We start from the raw sequence: 25,823 nt of genomic DNA on the forward strand, positions 1-25,823 counted from the left end.
CAAAAGGAACTGGTGCATGTATTTTATACTAAGCAAGCTGCCTTTTTCTGGTTATCTGGATACGAGTAAAAACTTTGGGCAGGTTTATTAATGTATGGTTTAATAATACAACCAAGAGTATGAATTTTGAGGAGAGTTGGTGTAATATTTACTTATGATGTCTGTGCAGTTACTCTCACTATGCTGATAAAGTTATAATCTCATTGTTCTGATGATTTAGTGAAAAGTGGAGAAAATGTTTAGAGTTGGTGTGAAGTTTACGTAAGATATCTGTGCTGTTATAGCGACATTCGATCACTTTACAACTGAGATGTGATTACAATTAGGTTAGACTGTTTGTAGCCTTATATATGTGTTCTCATTTGGTTTGACCTGTTACTATACCTATAATGTGAAAGTCACTGGATAGATGTTGATACTCTATGTCACGATTTTGTCCTTAACATGTATTAAATCTACTGTGTCATTGGCAAAAGAACATATATCAAAAATAAATTTATTATGTTTGTATTACTTCTGTAATCCATCTGTGGAGCATGAAGAAAATAGAATTTTATGTTGGAGATAGTTATTGGGACAAAAGTGTTCCGATTTCCAGGATTTAAGATTCACACAGTTTTATTTTCATTTAATTTCTACCGCTTCGATGACTAGACCATTATTAGTCTTGTTTAATTATTCTTTTGCCATCTTAATACTATAAGATAGGGATGATGTTTGGGACATGTCTGATATCTGTATATGTCATGCTATTCAAGATGGCGCCGATAGGAAAGTGTAGAGACGCTTCTCTCTCGTTAAAAAGGCAAAAAATGAACAGTTCTTCGTGTAGAGAATGTAAAAAGCGTGTGATGAAGGGTATTCTGTGTATCAAATGCACCTTCCGGTTACACGAAAAGTGCGCGAAAGTAAATCTAAAGTTCGTCAGCGATGATTTTCCGTGGACAATGTCATGGTTGTTTACGTGACGAAACGGCCGATCTTGTAAAGTGCAGATGATACAAAAAACGAAATTATAAAGTTACTACGAAGTGACATTGAGGCATTAAAAACCGAACTTTCGATCATCAAGAAAGAAAACGATACATTAATACAAGAAAAGAAGTCCTGTGTGTGTAAAAGCCATCAAACGGAAAAGCAAGAAGATCGCGAAAATACGAATGACCGATCATACTTTAAAAACAACATTTCGAGTGTTCCCGTTGATGTCTCGGTAAATTCAGTAAGCCAAAAACAGGAAGATAAATATAAATGGAAGGTGGTGACATACAGCAAAAGGAAATACAAGGCGACAGATACGCAACAAAAGGAAAATGACTTTTTAATAATTGGCGATTCGCTGCTGAAGAATATAGCTGTCCCCAATTGCAAGATCGACGTACGACCTGGTATTATAACGCATCAACTCGGTAAACATTTTAAAAATATGGTAAATGCAAGACAAGATACTACAGAACCAGATTCTGAAACCAGACATAACTATAATGGGGTGTTTATACATGTTGGAACGAATTCGTTAAGGAGCAGCAGTGAGGAAGGAATGGCAAGCGAAACAAGAAACATGATCCGTTCTGCAAGAAATGTGTGTGCAGGATCTCGTCTGATACTTAGAGGAATCATAAGCAGAAGGTTGGTGACTGAAAAATATATCGACAAAATAAACTGTGCTCTTAAAGAGCAATGTGATCGTCTTGGGGCAATTTTAATAGACCCAAACAAATTCCTATGTGAAAACTCACTAGCGAAGGATGGCTTGCATTTAAATAGACTGGGGTCTGTAACATTCAGCAGAATGTTTGGAGATGTCTGCAAAATCATTAGATGCAAGGGAAACTAATATGGCCTGAAGGGGGTGAAAAATCACACTCTCCAGCTGGAAAAGAAAAATATAAGCACCATACAAAAAAAGATGATACTAAAGAATTTGCCCCAGAATACAGCTCACAACATGTAAACCAACAAAAGAAAAATTACATAAAAGTACTTCATCAAAATATTCAATATTTTGGTAACAAAAAATTAGAAGCCGAAGTACTCCTGAGTGGAGTAAGAGCAGATATATTATGCATAAGTGAACATGGACTAACTGAAAGTAAAATACATAATGTGGCAATAAAGGACTACAAACTAGCTAGTTACTTCTGTAGATCTAAATATAAGGGTGGTGGCGTTTGTATATATATTAAAACAGGTACTCTATCAAAGAATGTAAACAGTGAAGCTGCTACATTTCCCATAGCTAGAGAAAAAGACTTTGAAGTTACTGGAATAGTGGCAGAGGATTTTAGAGTGTTTTGTGTGTACAGGTCACCATGTGGCAATATTAGCATCTTTCTAAAAAAAAATTGCTAGCTTATTGAGAATGAACATGAAGAGAAATCTTATTATATGTGGAGACTTCAACATTGACATGGGAAAAGACACAAAAGTAAGAGGATTTTGAAGAATTGTTAATACAGCATAACATGAAAGTGACAATAACTGCACCAACAAGAGTGACTTCACAAAGTGAGACAATTATTGACAACATAATTACTAATATGTGTAACTATGAGTCACATGTAGTTCAGACAGAAATATCTGATCATCATGGACAACTAATCAGCTTTTGCAGAAGTAATGACTCAGTATCAGAACCAAAACAAAAAACCAAAGAACTCAAAATATCAACATCTTTAGAACAATGTTAAGTAAGGAAACCTGGAGTGAAACCCTACAGGCCCAGAGTGTAAATGAAAAATATGACGCATTTATTTCAACAATTAAGTACCATTTTAATGTAGCATTTCCCAAAGTAAAGAGACAAGAAAGGCAGCAAGATCAAACACAGTGGATTACCAGTGAAATACTAGAACAGCGAAGGAAGCTTCAGGACGTGAGACGGATGGGCGAAGCTGAAAACTATAAAATGTTAAAAAAGAAATATAGAAAAACAATAAGAGAAGCAAAAGCAAGAGCAATTGACACCACTATAGCGAACTCAAAAAACAAGGCAAAGATAACTTGGAATGCAATCAGTGCTGAAAGAAAGAAAAAAGATGGGTCAAACAAAGAAGCCGGCCGCGGTGGTCTCGCGGTTCTAGGCACACAGTCCGGAACCGTGCGACTGCTACGGTCGCAGGTTCAAATCCTGTCTCGGGCATGGATGTGTGTGATGTCCTTAGGTTAGTTAGGTTTATGTAGTTCTGAGTTCTAGGGGACTGATGACCACAGCAGTTGAGTCCCATAGTGCTCAGAGCCAAACAAAGAAGAAGGTATTAGGTCAATTAAAATAGACAACACAGTGGTCACAGATGGTATGGAAATAGCAAACATACTGAATAATAACTATATCAGTGTAGTAGAAAACCTAAAATTGGAAAGAAATAGTAAAACCAGAAGGATATTAAGGTACCAAAAAGATCATGCAGTACTATGTTCTTAAGACCAGTCACAGAAGATGAATTACGGAAAACTATACAGAAACTGAAGTCCAAGAAATCAGCTGGTGATGATGAAATATCAAATCATGTAATAAAGCTGGTATGTGAGGAGATGATAACACCACTGAAGAACATAGCAAACTGTTCTTTCAGATATGCAATTTTTCCTGAAAAACTGAAGATAACGAAGGTAGTGCAAGTGTACAAGAAAGGGTGTAGGGATGATCCCAACAACTACAGACCAGTTTCACTGATATCAGGTTTCTCAAAAATCCTAGAAATGCTTATGTATACCAGATTAGTTAACTATTTGGACAAACATAATATTCTCATGCCCACACAGCATGGTTTCAGAAAGGGTAAATCTACAGAATCAGCAATTGTCAGTCTAACAGAATACATTTTACAGTCCTTGGATGAGAAAAAGGTTGTCTCTGCAATGTTTCTGGATCTTTCAAAGGCATTTGACACCATTGACCATGAAATGCTGATACAAAAATTAAGCAACTATGGCATTCGGGGACAACCAGGTGAATGAATAAAATCATACTTGTGGAACCGCAAGCAGTATGTATCATTAGGAAACTCGTACCAATCAGAAATCAAATCCATCAAATATGGAGTGCCGCAGGGTTCGGTAATGGGGCCATTGTTATTTAATGTATTTGTTAATGATACAGGTGTTGAGGAGGAAGAAAAGAAAATATTGTATGCTGATGACATGACAATACTAAATAGTGACCAAAATATGGAATAGCTTGAGAGAAGAGCATACATATCTGCAAATGTCACAGCTCAATGGCTGTTGGAAAATGAACTGGTTATAAATCTGAAAAAGACTATGTATGCAGTGTTTAAAAACAAGGAAAAGGCTGTAGACGTGGATTTAGAGGTTGATGGAACAAGGCTGGAAGAAGTAGAATCTGCTAGATTCTTAGGTATTCTTGTGGATAATGAACTGAAATGGAAAAAAAAAATATATTAATAATGTCTGTAAGAAACTGAGCTCTGTCATATTCTTAATGATGCAGCTATCACAGTATTCAGACAAGAACCTTCTGTGTACAGTGTATCATGGACTTTTCGAACCATACTTATAGTATGGAGTGACTGTGTGGGGAAACTCAAACAAACAAGAGACAAAACGAGTGTTCACATTACAAAAAAAAAAAACAATTAGGACCATTTTAAGAAGAAAGACCTCTGAAACATGCAGAAACTGTTTCAAGAATTTAAATATCTTAACTTTTTCATCGTTGTATATATACAAAACAATAATGTACATCACAAAAGGTAGTGAGGGCTGGATTACAAATGCTAGTGTACACACCCACAATACAAGAAAGAAGAATGAAGTAAGGAGCATACCCCACCGACTGGCAATGCTAGAAAAAGGACCCCAGTACTTTGGTATCAGACTACTAAGAAGTCTGCCCAAAACCCTGAAAGATAGTGTACTTCACAATGACTTTCCAAAGAAACTTAAAGACTATCTCATTGAAAGAGAGTTTTACAGTGTTGCAGAATACTTATGCCATTAAATTTGTATATATTCTTACTCATTATCAGTAATGTAAAAATGTAAGCTAAAGGTGTAGAAAAATAAGTGATAAGAAATGTTAACACTTTGACATGTCCTATATTACACGTACATTTACTGTACACAATGTAATCTTACAGGATCAAATAAAATTCAATTCAATCTCCTTAGTATAGATACGAGGTGTTCTTTGTCACAATGTCTACACAAATCTGAAACAACAGCTCAGCTATCAACTTAATGTGATACAAAATGTTTGAGTTAGGTGCTGTTCAATATTGCTGTATGTTACAGCAAGAATATATACAAATGTTAGCTTACAATCTGATTCTTAATGAAAACTGGTTCAATTCCTCCAATATCCCATTGAAAATACGCTGATGACCACTAATGATTCATGTGTAATGAGTAACAAAGGAAAAACTTAAGATTGAGGATTTGTATTAATGGTATAGTTGTGGTTCTTGCACACATCTATTTTCAATTGAAGTCTAGTTGATTCATTAATATGTAACTGATGAGGAAATATATATTTATCATACCTTTAGAGTGGCTGAACCAACCATTTTACTCCTAATATTAACCCATTCATATTTAATCACAGGTACTTACCCTATCTCTCACCTATGTTGGAATTTACCTTACCTGTGCCCAATCTTATTTACTGTCTGATCTGATGTTGCTACATCATGTCTAATATGGTGATGATCAACGAGAAGTCTATCAACTGGTTATCGAGAAGTATATATTCTGGAAGTACCCTGCTGGTACTTAATTTACCAATGTAAATCTGATTCTATGGTGGCATGTGACCACAGCAGCTCTCAGTCTCTACAAGAAGATGCTGACAAATTTGGCAAGACTACATCAATGCTACGAGAACAAGGTGCCTTTGACATTATTGTGGGCAAATCCCTTTATCTGTCCTTGTGCTTTCCTGACTTGAAATATTCATGTCGGTTCAGTTGCTCTGTCTGAGTTTGACTAGTAAATAAATGAGGACATTTGGTCCTACAAGTGGTACAGTCATTGTGCATATGTGCATTTCAACAGTTGAAAACTGATAATTTTACCATGAAAAGACGTCTGAAAGGCTAATAATTACTGTTTCTTGTAAATTGCTTGACAACTACCTTTACATGATACGATGCATACTATAATCATCTGTTTAATCTGGTCTATCTAGACTTAGTCCGCAGCTCGTGGTCTTGTGGTAGCGTTCTCGCTTCCCGGGTTTGATTCCCGGCGGGGTCAGGGATTTTCCCTGCCTCGAGATGATGGTGTTGTGTCATCTTCATCATCATTCATCCCCATTATGGTCGGAGGAAGGCAATGGCAAACCACCTCTGCTAGGACCTTGCCTAGTCAGCGGTGCAGGTCTCCCACACCGTCCCCTAAGCTCCTCAGAGTATGGGACCTCATCATCATCATCTAGACTTAATACAATAATATACTGTTACATGCAATATAATTCTTTTAATCACCCATTGTCAATGTATTCTCAAACTTATGAGTGTTTATTCATATGTGCTGCTGCTTGTAATATTTTCTGCCTATACTTAATACAATGGTATACTGTTACATGCAACATAGTTCTCAGTAATCACTTACTATCAATGCTCTATTCATTTCAAAAGAAATATATTTACTTTAATTAATCTACAACTTACAGGTGCAAAATTAGAACTAGTGATGTATTGACATATATTATACCATGATGTGCTGCCACATGCAATCTAATTCTCTGTAATTATTCATTGTCCAAGAGGTAAACTGCTTTCTTGTGGCATACAGCCTTCCCCAGCTATTATTAATGGCAATATCATAACTATAATTGATTCTATCACTCTGCTAACAACTGTTTATTTATACGTCCTGCCACATATGAAAGAGCGAGAGCGAGCGAGAGCGAGCGAGCGAGAGCGAGCGAGCGAGAGAGAGAGAGAGCGAGAGCGAGCGAGCGAGCGAGCGAGAGAGAGTCTTTGCCTTATATAAAATTTTGTAACATTATAAACACATGAAATATGTCCTTATATGTGCCTTATCAATGAAAGAGGGAACTTATACATCACTTGGCTGGGATTCCAGTAACTTTAATTTTATATCTCAGACCTTCCTCTTGCTTAATTTTGAAAATGCAACAACAATTTCTTTTGTCATTATCACACTTGACTCTGTGGTGTTCAGCAAATATATTAGTGCATATGAAAGTACTTCACATAATGTAAACATGGTAACACTTTAATGATCTGCCCAATGAGGCAGTTGACTTTGTTTATTTTTTTGGTACGAGATTTGCTTTAATTCGATGCATTTGGCTACCTTATTTCTATATTTTCATATTTATATAGTAATTTATGTTTGCACAGCAACAGATATCAGAACCACAGTAATTCTATACCTCGCTTCAATATTTTCATGTTTATGGCTCAGATGTGTCACAGGTTTCAATATTTTATGTATATTTAATTGATTATGTTTGATCAAACCCAGATACTAGAGGGACTGCCCGTAAGTCAGCTGGTAGGATCTAGCATTACACATGTCATTTACTGTAGCCTGCAGAATGCTAATTGTTCACCCTACATTGGTCAGTCAATAGGGAGTGTTGGGGTTAATTTCCGGGGACTGGGAAAGTGAAGCTATGACAAGTCCGTTCTGCAGAGAATGCCGAACACTCTTCTCCCTCCGGCGCCACAGAGAAGTACTGGAACAGTGGGGGTCCTGGATAGGGAGGTTTCCTGCCTTTGGGGTCTATCGTCTCCCCACCCACACACGCACCCTCCCACCACCACAACCTACTCCAGTCCTGTAACCCGGGAGGTGTACACGATCGAAGGCAGAGCCACGTGTGAAAGCACCCACGTGATTTACCAACTGACCTGCCTACACTGTGAAGCTTTCTATGTGGGAATGACCAGCAACAAACTGTCCATTCGCATGACTGGACACAGGCAGACAGTGTTTGTTGGTAATGAGGGTCACCTTGTGGCTAAACATGACTTGGTGCACGGCCAGCACATCTTGGCACAGTGTTACACCATCCGGGTTATCTGGATCCTTCCCACTGACACCAACCTGTCAGAACTCCGGAGATGGGAACTTGCCCTTCAGTATATCCTCTCTTCCCGTTACCCACCAGGCCTCAACCTCCACTAATTTCAAGTTGCCGCCGCTCATACCTATCCCTGCCCAAACTCTTTCCCTTTACAAGTGTGTGTGTGTGTGTGTGTGTGTGTGTGTGTGTGTGTGTGTGTGTGTGTGATGCTTCTTGCTCACATTTCGTGGAACGACTATTGGTGAAAGGAAACCTTTTATAATGTTCATTCTGCAATCTTACATCATTTTATTTTCTGAGTATTTGTTGTACAGATATAGAGAATTGAAAACTAGCATGTCACTGACATGAAAGAATAGTTATTTCGGCCAGCGGATAGTCTTGTTCACATAAATAAGATAACATCTGATCTTGTTTATCAGTCCCAAGCATACACGCATTGGATCTAATAATAGACAAAGGTTTTATGACTATTTGTGGCGCGCATTCATCACTTGCTCCATAACATTTATATGTTCTGTGGAAATGTATGAAACGACTCGTCGATACATCCATTTTCCAATCATAGCCCCCATTAGAATACTGCGCAAGTGTGTGTGTGTGTGTGTGTGTGTGTGTGTGTGTGTGTGTGTGTGTGTGTGTGAGAGAGAGAGAGAGAGAGAGAGAGAGAGAGAGAGAGAGAGAGAGAGAGAGAGAGAGAGAGAGAGAACACCACAAACAAGTAATGGTAGAGGGTTCTACAGTATGTTAAGATTGAAGACAAAGTGACAGTTTATAAGCAAAATGAAACAACAGAATATGAACTGGTATTTGTTTGTTCTGTATATCAAACTATCACAGCAAATCCAAGGAAAAGCTGTGACAATTTATGGATAACTAGTTGGTCTAGTCCATCGTATTTGGAGATAGTGTCAATTCCTTCTGCATATGTCAATTTTTCAACATTTAAATTTGTGGTTCATCTGCATGAAGTAACTTATTTAACAGTTCATAAATGCACTTTGAGGTGTCTGGAGCAAGAACACCTGAAGTTCTTGTGCCAGTATTTATCTAGAGGGTAAGGCTAACACAAGGAAAACAATATAGACAAACATTGATAATAATCATGATTAGTTCTATGCGACAATACTAATTAAAGAATAGACGTTTGTCTACAACCCATACTGTCGCACTGTGCATTGTATTGTATGAAACAATACAATACTGTAAGATTACATCAAAAAATATATTAAGTGTCACATATACTTTCATATATTTCCTGGATTGTAGTAATCTTAAAGCAGTCTTCCACGAACAATGGTTTACTTGAGAGTCGTAAACAGTTCAAAGAAGCCCTCTTTGAAATGGCAGAATCAACTGTTGCTTTGTAATCCTGTGTTCCTGCTTGTATCAGCCTCTTGTTACCTCAGTTTCTTTTCCATCTCTGTATTACCCTTTCCTCCGCTTTCCACACAACTTTTGAACAAGGAATCCAAAGAAAATTTCAAGCACCTGCTGCTCCAGAGTCAACAGTTGCTAAACTGCATTCTTACATCCTGGCATATCAGGTATAGGAGTGATGACACATTACAAACAGCTGTTAAGGTACTTAAATTTATTTCACATAAATCAGTTCACATTAAAAGAGAAACACACAAGTTCAATACAGCCCACACACATTATATAACAAACTGTTTTTTTAAAAAAGATTACATTATTATCCAGACCACACATCAATCACAATGGTCAACAATTAATAGATTTATCATAGCAAAATCATTGTGTGCAGTGGCACAAACTAGCACATCTGCTTCAGGGCTTCATCTATGTCATCGGACAAGGACAGCAATTTCCGCCAAGCACTTGCTGTCAGGCTGATTCCTGTAGAAAAAAGCAACACTTTGGTAATTTTGTATTTAATAGTCAACAAATTGAGAGCTGCATCAAACCAGTCTCAGGACTGAAGACAACAACAACAACAGTCAACAAATTAACAATTAACAGGAAGGAGAGAGAAGAGTTATGCTTTAATGAAAATAACACTAAAAGTTTATTAAGAAAACTAAATCCATACTGACAACTTCATTCCTGAATAAGTGATAGGTGCCCCATTACAGCAAACAAAAGTAACATTTCCTAATGCACACCACATGCTTGCTCACAAATTGACTCAGACCATAACTGCTTCTCAAAAAGTATGCTGGATACTATTGTCCATCTCATCAAAAAACAGCCTATTTCAATACACTATAAAAAACTAACAGTAGCAAGTAAAAAATTATGATCACGGTTCTAATTTATGTTTGGGAGAACTTAGATCTGTAAATTAAACACAAGAAACAGCCACTAATGAAACAAATTCAGCCTTTATGAAGTAAAACCATTTTTACCTATTCAAAAGTACATGAAACCCTATAGCAAAAACTTTAGAAAACTTCAATTCTCAGGAGGAGGAAAGCTCAAAGCAATTACAGAATTTGAAAACAATACCAATATCTCAATGCAACACTAGATTTCTTCTTATAAACGTCCAGTCTTCTATTAGCTAATACAGTCAAGAACAAAAAGTGGTAGTTTACTCTCTTTGGAGTGTTTGCCAATGGTATCTCAATTTATGTCTTTAAAAATGGGTAGTAATAATATTACCTTTACCCACATTCAATTTTCAATATCAATTACAAACAACTTCAGATGTGAAAATATGTTGGAAGGGTAGTTAAACGACATCCTACGTGAGTATCATCACAAGTGCATTAAAGAAGAAAAAGAATTAAAAGCCATGTTGCAGACAGGCACAATTAAAAGACACTTACATAAAGCTTTCAGCCACAGACTCCATCAGTAAAGAAAGAGACCATTCTCACACACAAGCAAGCACACCTCATACACACAACTGCCAACTCCAGCATCTCGGGCCCGAATGCATCAATCACATGTTTGCGATCTGGAGGGGGTGGAGAAGGGGAAGTGATAGTGTACAACTGGGGAGAGGGATGAACACTGTCTGATAGACTGTGCACGGACTAGTTTCCCCAACAGGCACAGCATCAGGAGGTTGTGGGGCAGGGCAGAGAGGGGGGGGGGGGGGGGGGGGCACAAGAGGAGTGGTGAAAGACAGGTGGATGCATTGGCACAGGGCTGCAAATGAACAGGGCAGTAGATGAGAATGGCTAGGAAATGCTAAGACAGAGGGAACAGAAACTGATGGATGAAGGGTGTGGTGACAGTATGTTACCTTAGGTTGAGGCCAGAGTAATTATGGGAGTAGAGAAATGTACCGAAAGGATAACTCCCACCTGTGCATTTTTGAAAATGCTGGTGGTGGAGGGGACGATCCAGATGGCTCAGGTAGTAAAGCAGCAACTGAAATTAAGTGTGTTATGTTCAGCTGCATGTTGTGCCACAGAGTGGTCTACTTTCCTCTTGGCCACAGCTTGGCAGTGGCCATTCATCCTGGTGGACAGCTGGCTGGTAGTCAGCAATGTAAAAAGCTGTGCAACAATTGCAGTAGAGCTGGTAAATGATATGGGTGCTCTCACAGGCAGTCTGGCCACTGGTTGATTAGGATAAACCTGTAACAGGACTGGAATAGAAGTGCTGGGAAGGTGGATTGGGAATGTTTTCCACCTGGGTCTTCCCCAGGTATATGATCCTTGTGGCAAGGTATTGGTAGAGGCACAGGGATGGACTAGGCTAGGACGATGATGTTGGGCTGGCAACAGAACGACTTTAGGAGGGGGTGGGAAGTATATCAGTTAGCATGTCCCTCGTTTCAGGGGCACGATGATAGGTAATCAAAGAACTCGTGAAGGACGGGTTTCAGTTGTTTCAGGCTTGAGTGGTACTGGGTGATGAAGGGGGCAGTCCTCTGTGGATGGTTCTTGGGGGTGGTGTGATGAGGAAATGGCACGTTAGATCTGTTTACGAACTAGGTCCGGGATACAGTGCCTGTCTGAATGCCCATTCTCATCTCCCACACTTTATTTGCAGTCCTCTGCCAGCATATCCACCCATCTTCTCTCTTTCCCCACTCTTTTTTTCTCCGCCTCTGCCCCACAACTCCTGACACTCCACCTGGTGGCAATTTAGACCCCGGCACACTCTAGACAGTGTTCGTCTCTCCTGATACTTAGACTACTATTCCTTTCCCTTCCCCGTCCTCTTCCGACTGTTGCTTGCAGCTCCCACGATATCTGCATCTGTCTGTCTGCCTGTGAGATATTTTTCCACAAAGAAAGATTACAGAGAGAAAAATTCTTGAAGTATACAACTTCCGTAAAAGAAAATTAAAAAATATTAGTGTGCAGCACTGGGTTTAATAGGAAATAATTCTTGCTAAATTTTATTCTAAGTCTTATTTCATTCTCAACAACAGCTAGCCACCGAGTTTGTTAGCTGCCTAGCTCCGTTGCTTTCTGTCAGCAGTTCACAAGCAAGACACCTGTTGTGAAAACCACTAGTTCTGACCAGTTCAAATCACCACAATAGGTATGCCAAACAATCATGAGACCAGATAGGTCATGTGGGGCAACTTCGTCTCAACACCTGGTAATGCAAGATTCCTCCACTTATCTGTTCACCTTCATTGGCTCAGCACACCTTCCACTACTACTCTGATCTCTATGCCTATACTTTGATGAAAATCCAATAAATTTTCAGCCATGTTAAATAGAGTTCTGTGTCGTTCTACCCTTGCCCTTCCTCCATAAAGAAGACTGCTCAACCAGCCATGTACAAGTGACGTCAATCATAATTTGCACTCTTTAGTTACAGGTCGACAACAAACTTTGATGAAGCAGTAGCAGTTTAACTTTACTGCCCGTGGGGCTTTATTTTAGCATGCGAGTTGCATGTTCTTTATTTCGGCACCGCAACCATCCACAGTAAGTGCAGTCAGACTCCATGCAGCCTCTGTAATACATTTCCTCTGTATGGATTCCACAGTTGCCATTAGTGACCTCTCATCTGTACCACTATTACCACATACTGGTCGAGGTTTCACATGCCGATGTGGTGCTGCCACCGTGACAATCTTCCACACTGTCCACAACACCGGCCACAATTCCACATCACCATGTATAGCTGCCATCCCTTTCACCTTCAATGCAATACAGTCTTTGATGCTGTGGACACCAATCCCTGTACCTAAACTGGCATGAAAAACAGACAGGCCTGTCATTTGTGTTTCCCGAAACCGCATATCCTGATGTTATACCAACATTCCTAAAAAACATAGGATAATAATGTTCTCAAGCCTGCATCAGAATTCCAGGTAGCCAAAATTGTTGTTGTTGTCGTCTTCAGTCCTGAGACTGGTTTGATGCAGCTCTCCATGCTACTCTATCCTGTGCAAGCTTCATCTCCCAGTACCTACTGCAACCTACATCCTTCTGAATCTGCTTAGTGTATTCATCTGTCTCCCTCTACGATTTTTACCCTCCGCACTGCCCTCCAATGCTAAATTGGTGATCCCTTGATGCCTCAGAACATGTCCTACCAACCGATCCCTTCTTCCGGTCAAGTTGTGCCACAAAATTCTCTTCTCCCCAATCCTATTCAATACTTCCTCATTAGTTATGGGATCTACCCATCTAATCTTCAGCATTCTTCTGTAGCACCACATTTCAAAAGCTTCTATTCTCTTTTTGTCCAAACTATTTATCCTCCATGTTTCACTTCCATACATTGCTACACTCCATACAAATACTTCCAGAAACGACTTCTTGACACTTAAATCTATACTCGATGGAACCAAATTTCTCTTCTTCAGAAACGCCTTTCTTGCCATTGACTGTCTACATTTTATATCCTCTACTTCAACCATCATCAGTTATTTTGTTCCCCAAATAGCAAAACTCCTTAACTACTTTAAGTGTCTCATTTCCTAATCTAATTCCCTCGGCACCACTCTACTCAATTCGACTACATTCCATTACCCTAGTTTTGCTTTTGTTGATGTTCATCTTATATCCTCCTATCAAGACACTATCCATTCCATTCAACTGCTCTTCCAAGTCCTTTGCTGTCTGACAGAATTACAATGTCATCGGCAAACCTCAAAGTTTTTATTTCTTCTCCATGGATTTTAATACCTACTCCGAATTTTTCTTTTGTTTCCTTTACTGCTTGCTTAATATACAGATTGAATAAAATCAGGGAGAGGCTACAACCCTGTCTTACTCCCTTCCCAACCACTGCTTCCCTTTCATGTCCCTCGACTCTTATAACTGCCATCTGCTTTCTGTACAAATTGTAAATAGCCTTTCGCTCCCTGTATTTTACCCCTGCCACCTTTAGAATTTGAAAGAGTATTCCAGTCAACATTGTCAAAAGCTGTCTAAGTCTACAAATGCTAGAAACATAGGTTTGCCTTTCCTTAATCTTTCTTCTAAGATAAGTCATAAGGTCAGTATTGCCTAACGTGTTCCACTGTTTCTACGGAATCCAAACCGATCTTCCCCGAGGTCAGCTTCTACTATTATTTCCATTCGTCTGTAAAGAATTTGTGTTAGTATTTTGCAGCTGTGGCTTATTAAACTGATTATTTGGTAATTTTCACATCTGTCACCACCTGCTTGCTTTGGTATTGGAATTATTATATTCTTCTTGAAGTCTGAGGCTATTTCGCCTGTCTCATACATCTTGCTCACCAGATGGTAGAGTTTTGTCAGGACTGGCTCTCCCAAGGCTGTCAGTAGTTCTAATGGAATGTTGTCTACTCCCGGGGCCTTGTTTCGACTCAGGTCTTTCAATGCTCAGTCAAACTCTTCATGCAGTTTCGTATCTCCCATTTCATCTTCATCTACATCCTCTTCCATTTCCATAATATTGTCCTCAAGTTCATCGCCCTTGCATAGGTCCTCTATATACTCCTTCCACCTTTCTGCTTTCCCTTCTTTGCTTAGAACTGGGTTTCCATCTGAGCTCTTGACGTTCATACAAGTGGTTCTCTTATCCCCAAAGGTCTAATTTTCCTGGAGGCAGTATCTATCTTACTCGTAGTGAGATAAGCCTCTATATCCTTACATTCATCCTCTAGCCATCCCTGCTTAGCCATTTTGCACTTCCTGTCTATTGTCATTTTTGAGACATTTGTATTCCTTTTTGCCTGCTTCATTTACTGCATCTTTATATTTTCTCCTTTCATCAATTAAATTCAATATTTCTTCTGTTACCCAAGGATTTCTACTAGCCCTCGTCTTTTTGCCTACTTTATCCTCTGCTGCCTTCATTACTTCATCCCTCAAAGCTACCCATTCTTCTTCTACTGTACTTGTTTCCCCCATTCCTGTCAATTGTTCCCTTGTGCTGTTCCTGAAACTCTGTACAACCTCTGGTTCTTTCAGTTTATCCAGGTCCCATCTCCTTAATTTCCCACCTTTTTTCTGTTTCTTTAGTTTTAATCTACAGTTCATAACCAATAGATTGTGGTCAGAGTCCAGATCTGCCCCTGGAAATGACTTACAATTTAAAACCTGGTTCCTAAATCTCTGTCTTATCATTATATAATCTGATACCTTTTAATATCTCCAGGGTTCTTCCATGTATACAACCTTTTTTTATGATTCTTGAACCAAGTGTTACCTATGATAAAGTTGTGCTCTGTGCAAAATTCTACCAGGCAGCTTCCTCTCATTTCTTTGCCCCAGTCCATATTCACCTACTATGTTTCCTTCTCTCCCTATTCCTACACTAATTCCAGTCACCCATGACTATTAAATTTTCGTCTCCCTTCACTACCTGAATAATTTCTTTTATCTCATCATACATTTCATCAATTTCTTCATCATCTGTAGAGCTAGTTGGCATATAAACTTGTACTACTGTAGTAGGCATGGGCTTCATGTCTATCTTTGCCACAATAATGTGTTCACTATGCTGTTTATAGGAGCTTACCCGCATTCCTATTTTTTTATTCATTATTAAACCTACTCCTACATTACACCTATTTCATTTTGTATTTATAACTCTGTATTCACCTGACCAAAAGTCAGGTTCCTCCTGCCACCGAACTTCACTAATTCCCACTATATCTAACTTTAACCTACCCATTTCCCTTTTTTAAATTTTCTAACCTACCTGCCCGATTAAGGGATCTGACATTCCACACTTCGATCCGTAGAATGCCAGTTTTCTTTCTCCTCATAACGACATCCTCTTGTGTAGTCCCCACCTGGAGATCCGAATGGGGGACTATTTTACCCAAGAAGACGCCATCATTTAATCATACAGTAAAGCTGCATGCCCTCGGGAAAAATTACGGCCGTAGTTTCCCCTTGCTTTCAGCCATTCGCAGTACCAGCACAGCAAGGCCTTTTGGTTATTGCTACAAGGCCAGATCAGTCAATCATCCAGACTGTTGTCCTTGCAACTACTGAAAGGCTGCTGCCCATCTTCAGGAACCACACATTTGTCTGGCCTCTCAACAGATACCCCTCCGTTGTGGTTGTACCTACGGTACGGCTATCTGTATTGCTGAGGCACGCAAGCCTCCCCACCAACGGCAAGGTTCATGGGTGGGGGGAGCCAAAACTATGTATCATTGTTTATTGATATTCATGCACAGAATGTGTCATTTTATTCTATGTCCTGAAATTCAGCAAATAAATTATCAACTTAATTTTCATGGTTAGTCCTATTATGGGAAATTCCTTCCATGGGTTTCTTGACAGTTAATCTGTGTATTTCTGATGCAAAAGCATTGGATATACATATGATACAAAGTTGCATTATCTGTTACTGAACTGCCTGTACTTAGCTGCCAATGGTCCTCCTCTATGACAAGGTTAAGAACCATTTTTCAAGATTTTGCCTTTCCAGTTCCTTAAGTTTAAAACTATGTTGAATGTTTTGCTGACATCACAAACACATTGGTATTCTCATTATACACTTTCATTTACATGAATTTAAACCTGTAATGAAATCCATTGTCTTAGTTTAGTATGAGGTAAGTACTAAAGGAGTTTTAATGTATGTTTACTGAGGTCATATAACATGACAATTACAGGAAATTTATTAAACTTTAATTGAGAAGCATTATGGGAGCAATATATTTTTCAGCAGTATCAATGCATTATGTTTCATAAAAATGAAGAGGGAGAATTCACTTTGAAAAGTATTGTTATAATGTTGTCACCACACAAAACAGTAACGTTGCCACAAAATTTATGAAGAAATCAGAGTTGTGCTAGATATACGAACACAGCTGTTACAGAACACTGTCCACCTTCCTGCTGGTCACCTGTCTAAGCACAGTGGTAATTATGGTCCACTGGTCGATCAAGAAAAACCAGCTGGCTGCAGTGCAAATAGGGAGTTTTTGAATCACAGCACAAAACATGCAAGGAAACATCACACCACCGAGAGACACACACACACACACACACACACACACACACACACACACACACAGCTTACTTACGCAACCTTAACAGCCCAGCTAACTTCACGACAGCTGGAGCCTCTAGTACATTCACAGTATTTCCAGTAACCACTATGCCTGTTGCATTGATATTTTTGCATTAATTCACCCTGTATCTGCCATCATATTTTTTTGGTATGTTAAGTAACCCAGGCATATGAGTATTCTAACTTCATCCTTTGTTATTTTATTTTCTACAATAATATTTTCATTTTATATTTCCACACCTTTTTTGGCTTTGCTGAGTAACCTTTAACTTATTTGACTTTAAACTTAGCCATGTGCTAAGACTTGCACAAGAGATCTGCTGATCACTGAACTGTATGTTGCACAAGGAATTTCAGATTCCATTTATTAAATGAGCATGTTGAGTGCAAGTGTACCTATAGTGTCACTTGACCAACTTTGCTGCACACATTTCCTTAGTTACTCACGTACCTTGCACTTTACTGAAATATTGGAAGGCTATCACTAGAGTAACCCAGCTTTACTCTGACATAAGGCATGCATTTGGCGACACACGCTGTCAAAGACACGTTGATTTATGTACCGCCAGCATGTGAAGGAGGAAATATGCATTAAATTACGAATACATGCTTTGAACCCAATTTAGCCACATTTTAGCAAGTCTCGATATCAAGTTCATTTTTTTTAAAATCAAGAAGTCCTTAATGGAGAAACATGTTGGAGTATATTTAACATCGAGCGAAGTTCCTATATATCACTTGCTTACTGAGACAGCACCCATTACACATGTCCACTGTTACCTCACCACACAGTTTAATGCATACAGCTGCAGTGGAACCTGAGTGTTAACACTGTGTGAACCCTGCCAACTGCTTGTACTGGATCACTGAACACTTTTTGCAATTCTGGCCACAGGTGCATTACTGCTATAACAATCTTTCTCAACATCCACAAACATCCCAATCATGTCTACACTGATTAAAATCTAAATTCCAGAGCTGTCACATTCACATATTACACTTCTACAACAATTTTACTTTATCTGCTACTTATCCAAAAATCACTTACCTTACATTACTACAAGTTATTACTTATAATACTTCAAGAACAAACCACTAGATACGATTCACTGCTTTGACATTCACACTTCATGATCTTTGAGAGTTTTCAATTCTTTTACCATTCAAGACATTAAATGTTATATCAATATTTATTTAATTTACACTGACAAATGCTGCAGCAACTAGCTACAACATGGAAGGATCTGAGACTACAGAAGTGAAAAATATCTTACTGACTTTTTATACATTATCTTTTCATAATGTTTAATTTACAAATATTACATCTACGAGAATGATTCTTGCCTTCCTAGGTTACCAGCGAGATCCTGATATGCCACTGCCACATAGATTATTATGTATGTTGTGTACAATATGACTACACTGTGGACCACTTAGTTATAAGTTATTCTCTCTCTGATTATTTGGCTTACTATAAATTCATGTCCTACGGTGTATGGTTAACAGAATCTTCCTTCGGTCCTTTGTAGATCATCATCATAATAAATGAAAAGCACCAGTTTCCTTTTGTTCAACAATATATTGTAGAACAAAAGCAAACTGGCACTTTTCATTTATTGTACGTTTGGCCTTACAGGCAATGTTCACGAAATTTTGCTACTGACATTTAGTACCAGAATACCTCCCTGACTTTTAGTTTGATTTTTTTTTGTCTAGGGTAATCTTTTATAGATACTACTGAACTTAAGACCTTGTCACCTTCATACCTGCTGGCCACAGTTAGGTGTGTTGCCCTTTTGTTACTTTTATTAAGTGACTTTTCTTTAAAAAAAAAGAGCAAAATAATAACAGTGAACAGTCCAAGATAAGATGTGACACACTGGGCAAATTGCAAGAATCACAGCATCATGGTTGTGTGGACGTGGTGTTTGAGTGCAAAGCGGGAGATCTGGGTTCAAATCTCCTAACTGGCAGCCTACAAACTGGAAGGCTGCTGTGAGCCCAAGCAAACTACAATTAAGACTGCCAAGTGGAGAAGAGCAGTGTGGGAAACTGAGTTATGACCCTCTCACAGGAGACACCAGTTTTCTCTGCCTCTGTGAAAGCAGAACTGACGCAGTCACAGGAATCACCGATACATTCTGGTGTTTTGTAATCAAACCTTATGATCGACAAAGATAACACTCTTCCCTCATTTAAAAATAAAACTATTTCCAACTATCACAAGTACAATAATTCATCTGGACGTAATTTGCTACAAGAAAGCTTTTATTAGGTAATTTGGAGTTTTCATATTTTGGGGCATAATTTGCACTTATTGCAAAAACAAACTTGTCTCCTACCAATTATCTACCTGAGGGGGGGGGGGGGGGGGGGGGGGGGGACCACACCGAACCATAGACTGTCAACTGCAAAATAGAGATATGAATACAGTGGACAATGTGAAGTGACCAATTTTTGTCCAAAGCACTGGTCAAGTTAAATTGTTTGTTCAGAAGGGAAAGCCGACATGTTAGCCCCCTATTGGCCTGTCAGCATTCACAGAATCGAGGCTGTCTTTCTCAAACTGATTTTACATCAATACTCAGTCTAACAATTTCCTTTTCACATTGTGTATAACTTTGTAAGTTTCAAGATGAAGTGCTCATTTCATTAATGGTGATAGTTATTGTGATACCTGTATGGAAGTAAGACACTTAGCCAAATTAAAAAAAAATAGCAATGAAACTATGGAGTACTACGAGTTTATGTTTGATGTGTACCACATAATATGTTGTAGTGTATTAAATTTAGCTAATACACTCATTTGCCATCGTGAGCGGCAGTGACAAAGCTAAAATAAAGCATCACCAACATTCCTTGTATTTATTTAATGGTTTGCGATACTGAAATGAAGTTTTGGGAAATGATAACGCACAAAGAGGAGAATACTTTGCCACGTGGGTATTATGCAAAATTTCATTACGTACCTTGTTATTCCACGAATTACAGATTTTTTGATGAAAGAATTTTATTTCAAGCGTCCTCAATAGCTTGTGAAATGAGGAATACTATAGGTTCTGGAACTAAGCAAGTTAAGGCACTGCACCTTTATTTTTATTTTGAGGATATGCTTTTTCATAAGCTACTGACCTTCCTTTTCCTCAGTTTCTTGCTTGATAAACCAGTGTTTCAGAATACTCTCACAATTGCATCTGCAAAATACTTTAGTGAGGTGACACTGTGTAAACTTTGCTGTGCATTTTTAAAAAGTGCAACAAGATAAATGAATGTCACTCATGTAGCTATACTGAAAGTTACAAGTTAACAAACCACATTTAAGTTAGTCATTGGTTTTGTTGCATTTTCACCAGAATTCTTTTTAGATACTACCTAAAGCAGAAGTAATAGATCTCTCTGATCACCGGGCAAGTGTGAGCATGAAGGTTTTCTACTTAATATTTACAAAAAACTTGACCGCAGACTTCAGTTTAGAATGGCACTTCACTGGTACTCTGCATTTCCCTACAGCACTAGCTCATAACCCCCACCACTACTCTCCCCGTAGGTGCCTTGCCCATTGCATATCTACCAGCCACCTTATTCTGCGTGGACTACACTATTCCTTCATTCTCACTGACGAAATCTAAATTGTCTGCTAGAACCACAAATAACAATGTTGGCAATATGAAATTACTCTGACTGCTTTCAATGTTTTGATTTTTTTTTTTCACAAATCAAAAGGCATTAACTAACATACAAATTCTTCCAATAAAAATACTAAATTTTTAAGACAATTTGACTGGTTGGATGAAAACCAAGTGGCAGTAGCAGAACACACACATATGGAAGAAAATTCCAGGTGGCACATGTGGTAAAGTGTGCAGCGACAGATTGACTTATGTAGAGCAAGCTCTGCAACAGGATAATGTGTTACCACCAGTATCTACACACTGCCCGTTTCCACCAAGTTATTAGTTACAATGAATGGGCATAAGCAGAGGGCATATGGTATACTGGCAGCACCCAATGTCTTGTTACAGATAATGCTCTGCAACACAACAGTCGTGGCCTCATTGCCTGTTTTAACGAATGTGCAATGTTGATTTTTCCCTCAGATACCAGTTTCTCAGAACTCCAGAATTGGTAACTCATTACAACATGTCTTGGTTCTCATCACCTGCCTGACTTTAATTATGTTCAGTACCTTTTCCTCTTACCTTTACCACATACAGTGCATTTAGCTTTCCACACTTATTAACTCTAGAGCAACATTTTGTCAGTAATCACTATCTTGCTTTTTGCACCATCTTCTACACTTAAGCTCTCAGGTTTTCAAATCTCCCATGGTTCTTTCCAATTACACTGCACTTATCCTCGACAGTGAGAGGTCAGTGAAACAGCACATGTAAACATGTCAATAGCGGTTCAGGAAAACCCAGGTACCATACTTAAACACATTCGCAGCACCTGGGGAGTGGTTAACTCATCCACTGTGGTTAAAGATAATGAAAGCTACAAAGTTCATTAGGTAATGGCACACAAAAGTACATGCATGCTGTACAACGAATTCCTGTGAAACACTGCTCTTCACTGGATTCCTGTAAAAATTTACTGCTCTTCATTGGTACATACTTCAACAAGGCTTAAATCATTGAGCAGTGTGAAGAAATGATAATAGGTGACCAACAAAAAGTTCTTTTTCACCTAGGCTTATTAAGTACACACACAGTGCAAACTGCCTACTACAAGATAAATTTAAACTTACTGTTATCAACTACCTATATTACATGAATATATTTGAGAGGAATTAGCATGAAAAGTGTTACGAGGATAACATCTTAGACTTCATTAAAGAAACACCTGATATAGTTACAAGCTGCAAAGGATGTAGCCAACAAACATACGACTCAACACTGATAAAATAACCAGAAAACAAAGCTGGAGGGTACTACAGTACCCCATAAAATCTAATAGTGATTCAGACAATTTCAAGTTCTAATTCAATCAATACCAACACTGACTGCAGAAAACACTAAACTTTCTGATCCATGGTGTTTCTGAACAAAGTCCTTCAGCCCCATACAACTGTATGTATTTTTGTAAGTATTGACATTAGAGTAAGGCTAACTACATTTTTTATTCACACCCTATCATTGAGTAAATATTTTAAATGTAATGATCTTAAAGGCGTGTTGCATTTTACCCAAATTCCACTAAGCACAAAGAACTTTTGAGTGTCCTAATGCTTTAAGAACATGGTGACAAACTAAGATAAATAGGTTTCCATGACTAACCTTTCTTTCCTGGTTTTAGTTCACCATCATTTTCATAGTACTCTCTGATATCCACATAAACTTGGCCCCTAAATTCACGCACAGTGACGAACCTCTTCTTTTCCAACAGCCACTTGTGCTCATCATCACCACTGCCCCCACCACCTCCCCCACCACTTTTCCCTTTAGGTGCTGAACTGGCACCCTTACTCTTTTTAGATGGTGGTGGATTCACCTAAAAACAATGAAAAAAATGTTACATGTGTGCAATATGATAAATGCATAGTAAAGCAACACAGTTCAGATATGTAAATCTCCACCACCCTTTTGTACCATTTAATCATTGCTGCCTCAAGCAGCCTGCAATGGCTCTTGACTCTGCCCCTCCCCCCCCCCCCCCCCCACCACACACACACACACACACACACACACACACACACACACACACACACACATTTATACTCTTCGTACTAAAAGTAATTCAAATAAATAAAAGTTAAAAAACATGTTGCAATCCAAATTCTTTAAGCATATTACTACAGTACACTACTAGCACGACATATGTGGGGAATAAACTTAAAGCAACAAATTACAGATTAACGAAAGAGTGCCGTGCGGTAACACAAGAGTGGTGACGACATGACGTCGCTTTCTTTATTTGAATGCTCACCATGACGAAGATAGTAAACCTTGCTCGACCCACAGCTACACTGTACGTTACCACATAGAAACAGCCTCATGTGGGACAAAAATCTGAAATTCTTCCTTCTAAAAACGCACTTTATTTATCTCTTATTTTATATCACATTACTTTATCATTAAACGAAATTTATTAAAATTTTTAATCTAATCAATATCGGAACAACAGTTTCGGTCTTACTCCCTTTTGTTTAACCCCCCCCCCCCCCCCCAGATCTCAACGGTCTGATGTACTACATCTAGTTAAGGAATGGTGCGCAGAGAATTGTAGGCAAAAAGAGGTCTAGGCTAAATAAAACATTTATGAATTCTAAATAATTATTTTTCTCCCAATAGATCATAAAATTTTACTCACATCGTCTGGGCCAGAATCTGACGATGATGAATCTTCATCCTTCGTCTTCTTGGGCATGTTTGCTTTAGCGGGAGGTTAATATGACATTAATGACAAAATTATACATACATATAACATAGCATAAAATGTTAAAACTCTGAAACGTGGTTTTAATGGCTGTACAATTCACCTCTGACAATCTTACTTACATCAATATCAACTTACTCTCACTTGAAAGTGGAAACTATATTCTACTCTGTAATCGCAATCGGCGGCAACCCACGAAAACTTGATGGCCGTTTTACAGTGTAGCCAACAGCTATCGAAGTAAGGATCGAAAATATTATTAGGTTTTTCAAACAGTCTCTGAACTTGTTACATGTTATTTTGCAAATAAAAGGCAAAAGTACCAAACAAGCATTATTTATGTGAGAAAGGACATGAAAATAAACAAAATCAAGTTTTCCATATAGCTGCAAATTTGTCATCATGGAAAAAATAAATCACTATCGCCAAGTGAGTTCGGCTGCTGGAGATTTTGTGTTCAGTTTTCAGTGTTTGTTGGTATGGGAGAAAGCGGCCAGTATGAACAAGGAGTTGCAAACACACAAAGTCACGTCAGAATTCGCAGATTATTATAAGGCTCGCTCAAAAATTAAAGATCAAGAAGAAAGACGACAGCTGTTATTACATCAACAGAAAAGGTATTTTCATGGTTTCTTTAACCACAAAACATTACTTGTCTGGACGTGGAGAAGTGGTTCCAACACAGCCAGTTTACATCAGCATCAGCTGTTTACGTGCAATGACTAGTATAATATTAGAGCTTAGTCTAGTGAATCCAGGGGGAGGGAGGGAGGGGCGGTCGTCGTGCGTCGTGCGTCGTAGACTTCTTTCAGTAAGACTGTGAACTGCACACTCAAAATGCCGTACAAAATAATTTACAGGTCTAAGGTCAAAAGGCTGCCATCTAATATAAAGAAAGAAATTGAGAATCTCAATAAGTTCAGTGGAAAATTAGAAACTTACGTAATAAGCCACTTTTTTAACAGATTAACTATGTAGTTTCAGGGATTTAAATATTCTATTAGCAGCGTACAAGGAATGTTCTGTAAACAGAACAGTTTTTACAGGTGAATGTAAGTACTATTAAAAAATATCAGTATGATCCAAGTAACTATTTACCTACCAATAAGAGATGAACAGCAGCTATTTAATATGGTGAAGGAAGCATAATACATTTTTTCAAAGCAGTAGCTTTCCTTCTCATTTACTAGACTAAATTTAGATGGTGTAACCCCCAAGTACTGTTAAGCAATATAGTAATATATTATTGTGAATACACATTTAGGTTAAGTTTCTAAGTTTTTTAAAAAAAATAGTGTACACCTTGATTAGTTCCGCAACTATGAAAAATCATTTATGGGAAACCCAACTCAAATTTTTCTCTCATAACATCCTTAAAACCATGGATCAAGGCAATCAGGTAAATGCAGCATTTCTTGACTTCCAAAAAGTATTTGACTTACCCAACCACAGCAACATTTACTATCAAAACTACTTTCATGTGAGGTATCAGATGAAATTTGACTGTGCTGATGTTTCTTAGACAGGAAAGCTGCAGCATGTTATTGTGAATAGAAAGCCATTGATTGATGTAGAAGTTGCCACAGGGAGCAGTCTTGTCCTTTGCTGCTCAAGTTGTATATTAATAGCAATCTCACTCCACTGGTGAATCATCTTTTATGAAACACTATCTGAAAAATGTTCAGTCAGATATTTATAAGATTTCAAAGTGGTCAAAGACTGGCAATGTGTAATTGTGTGCTTCACTAAATGGACAGCTACATCAGGTAGTCACAGTTTGGACCAGTCAACTTTCAGTGATCGATCACTAGAGTGCAAGTTAAGCCCACTCTAGAAGCAATAGCCATCCATGCCCAGTTGTCTGCTAAGATGATATGCTACTTGCAGAATGAGATTAGGCTATTCATGTTTTCCTCACCCTTTTTTAAATTCTTTCTTGTGTGCATGGGTATGTGTGCACTCACAAGTATATTGAAAGAATCGCAAAATTTATGATATTATAGCAAAAAAATAATAATAATCTCAAGAAATAATAGGGAAC

At 38.3% G+C, this 25,823-nt stretch overlaps 2 protein-coding genes across 4 annotated transcripts in view; one reads left to right on the forward strand and one right to left on the reverse strand.

The window, feature by feature from the left end:
* Positions 1-9,599: 9,599 nt before the first annotated feature.
* On the reverse strand, positions 9,600-24,021 carry LOC126272752 (RNA polymerase II transcriptional coactivator-like). Of its 2 annotated transcripts, none has more exons than XM_049975853.1 (4): positions 23,921-24,021; positions 23,717-23,778; positions 22,684-22,897; positions 9,600-9,880 (listed from the first exon to the last, which is right to left on the reverse strand). In XM_049975853.1, the coding sequence occupies exons 2-4, from the start codon at positions 23,771-23,773 to the stop codon at positions 9,798-9,800; spliced, it is 354 nt and encodes a 117-aa protein (XP_049831810.1). In that variant the 5' UTR covers positions 23,774-23,778; positions 23,921-24,021; the 3' UTR covers positions 9,600-9,797. The 2 variants fall into 2 exon arrangements, with proteins under 2 accessions (XP_049831810.1, XP_049831809.1); XM_049975852.1 differs by having other exon boundaries at positions 23,905-24,011.
* A 136-nt stretch (positions 24,022-24,157) lies between these two features.
* Positions 24,158-25,823, forward strand: part of LOC126272751 (snurportin-1-like) — an 82,749-nt gene continuing 81,083 nt past the window's right edge. Inside the window, exon 1 of one of the 2 annotated variants that reach the window (XM_049975851.1) lies at positions 24,158-24,399. In XM_049975851.1, the coding sequence (XP_049831808.1) occupies positions 24,185-24,399 (215 nt within the window). In that variant the 5' untranslated portion in view covers positions 24,158-24,184. The remainder of the gene's footprint in view (positions 24,400-25,823) is intronic. The other variant, XM_049975850.1, reaches the window with a different exon arrangement.

Source organism: Schistocerca gregaria, chromosome 5 (genome assembly GCF_023897955.1).
Source record: "Schistocerca gregaria isolate iqSchGreg1 chromosome 5, iqSchGreg1.2, whole genome shotgun sequence".
In the NCBI taxonomy this organism is placed as follows: Eukaryota; Metazoa; Arthropoda; class Insecta; order Orthoptera; family Acrididae; genus Schistocerca; species Schistocerca gregaria.

Excerpts from the sequence above, each read along its gene's own strand:
- LOC126272752 (XM_049975853.1), bottom strand. The coding sequence starts at position 23,773 with ATGCCCAAGAAGACGAAGGATGAAGATTCATCATCGTCAGATTCTGGC. Across the intron at positions 22,898-23,716 it reads CAGATTCTGGCCCAGACGAT|GTGAATCCACCACCATCTAA; the intron begins GTGAGTAAAATT and ends CATTGTTTTTAG. Across the intron at positions 9,881-22,683 it reads ACTAAAACCAGGAAAGAAAG|GAATCAGCCTGACAGCAAGT; the intron begins GTTAGTCATGGA and ends TTTTTTCTACAG.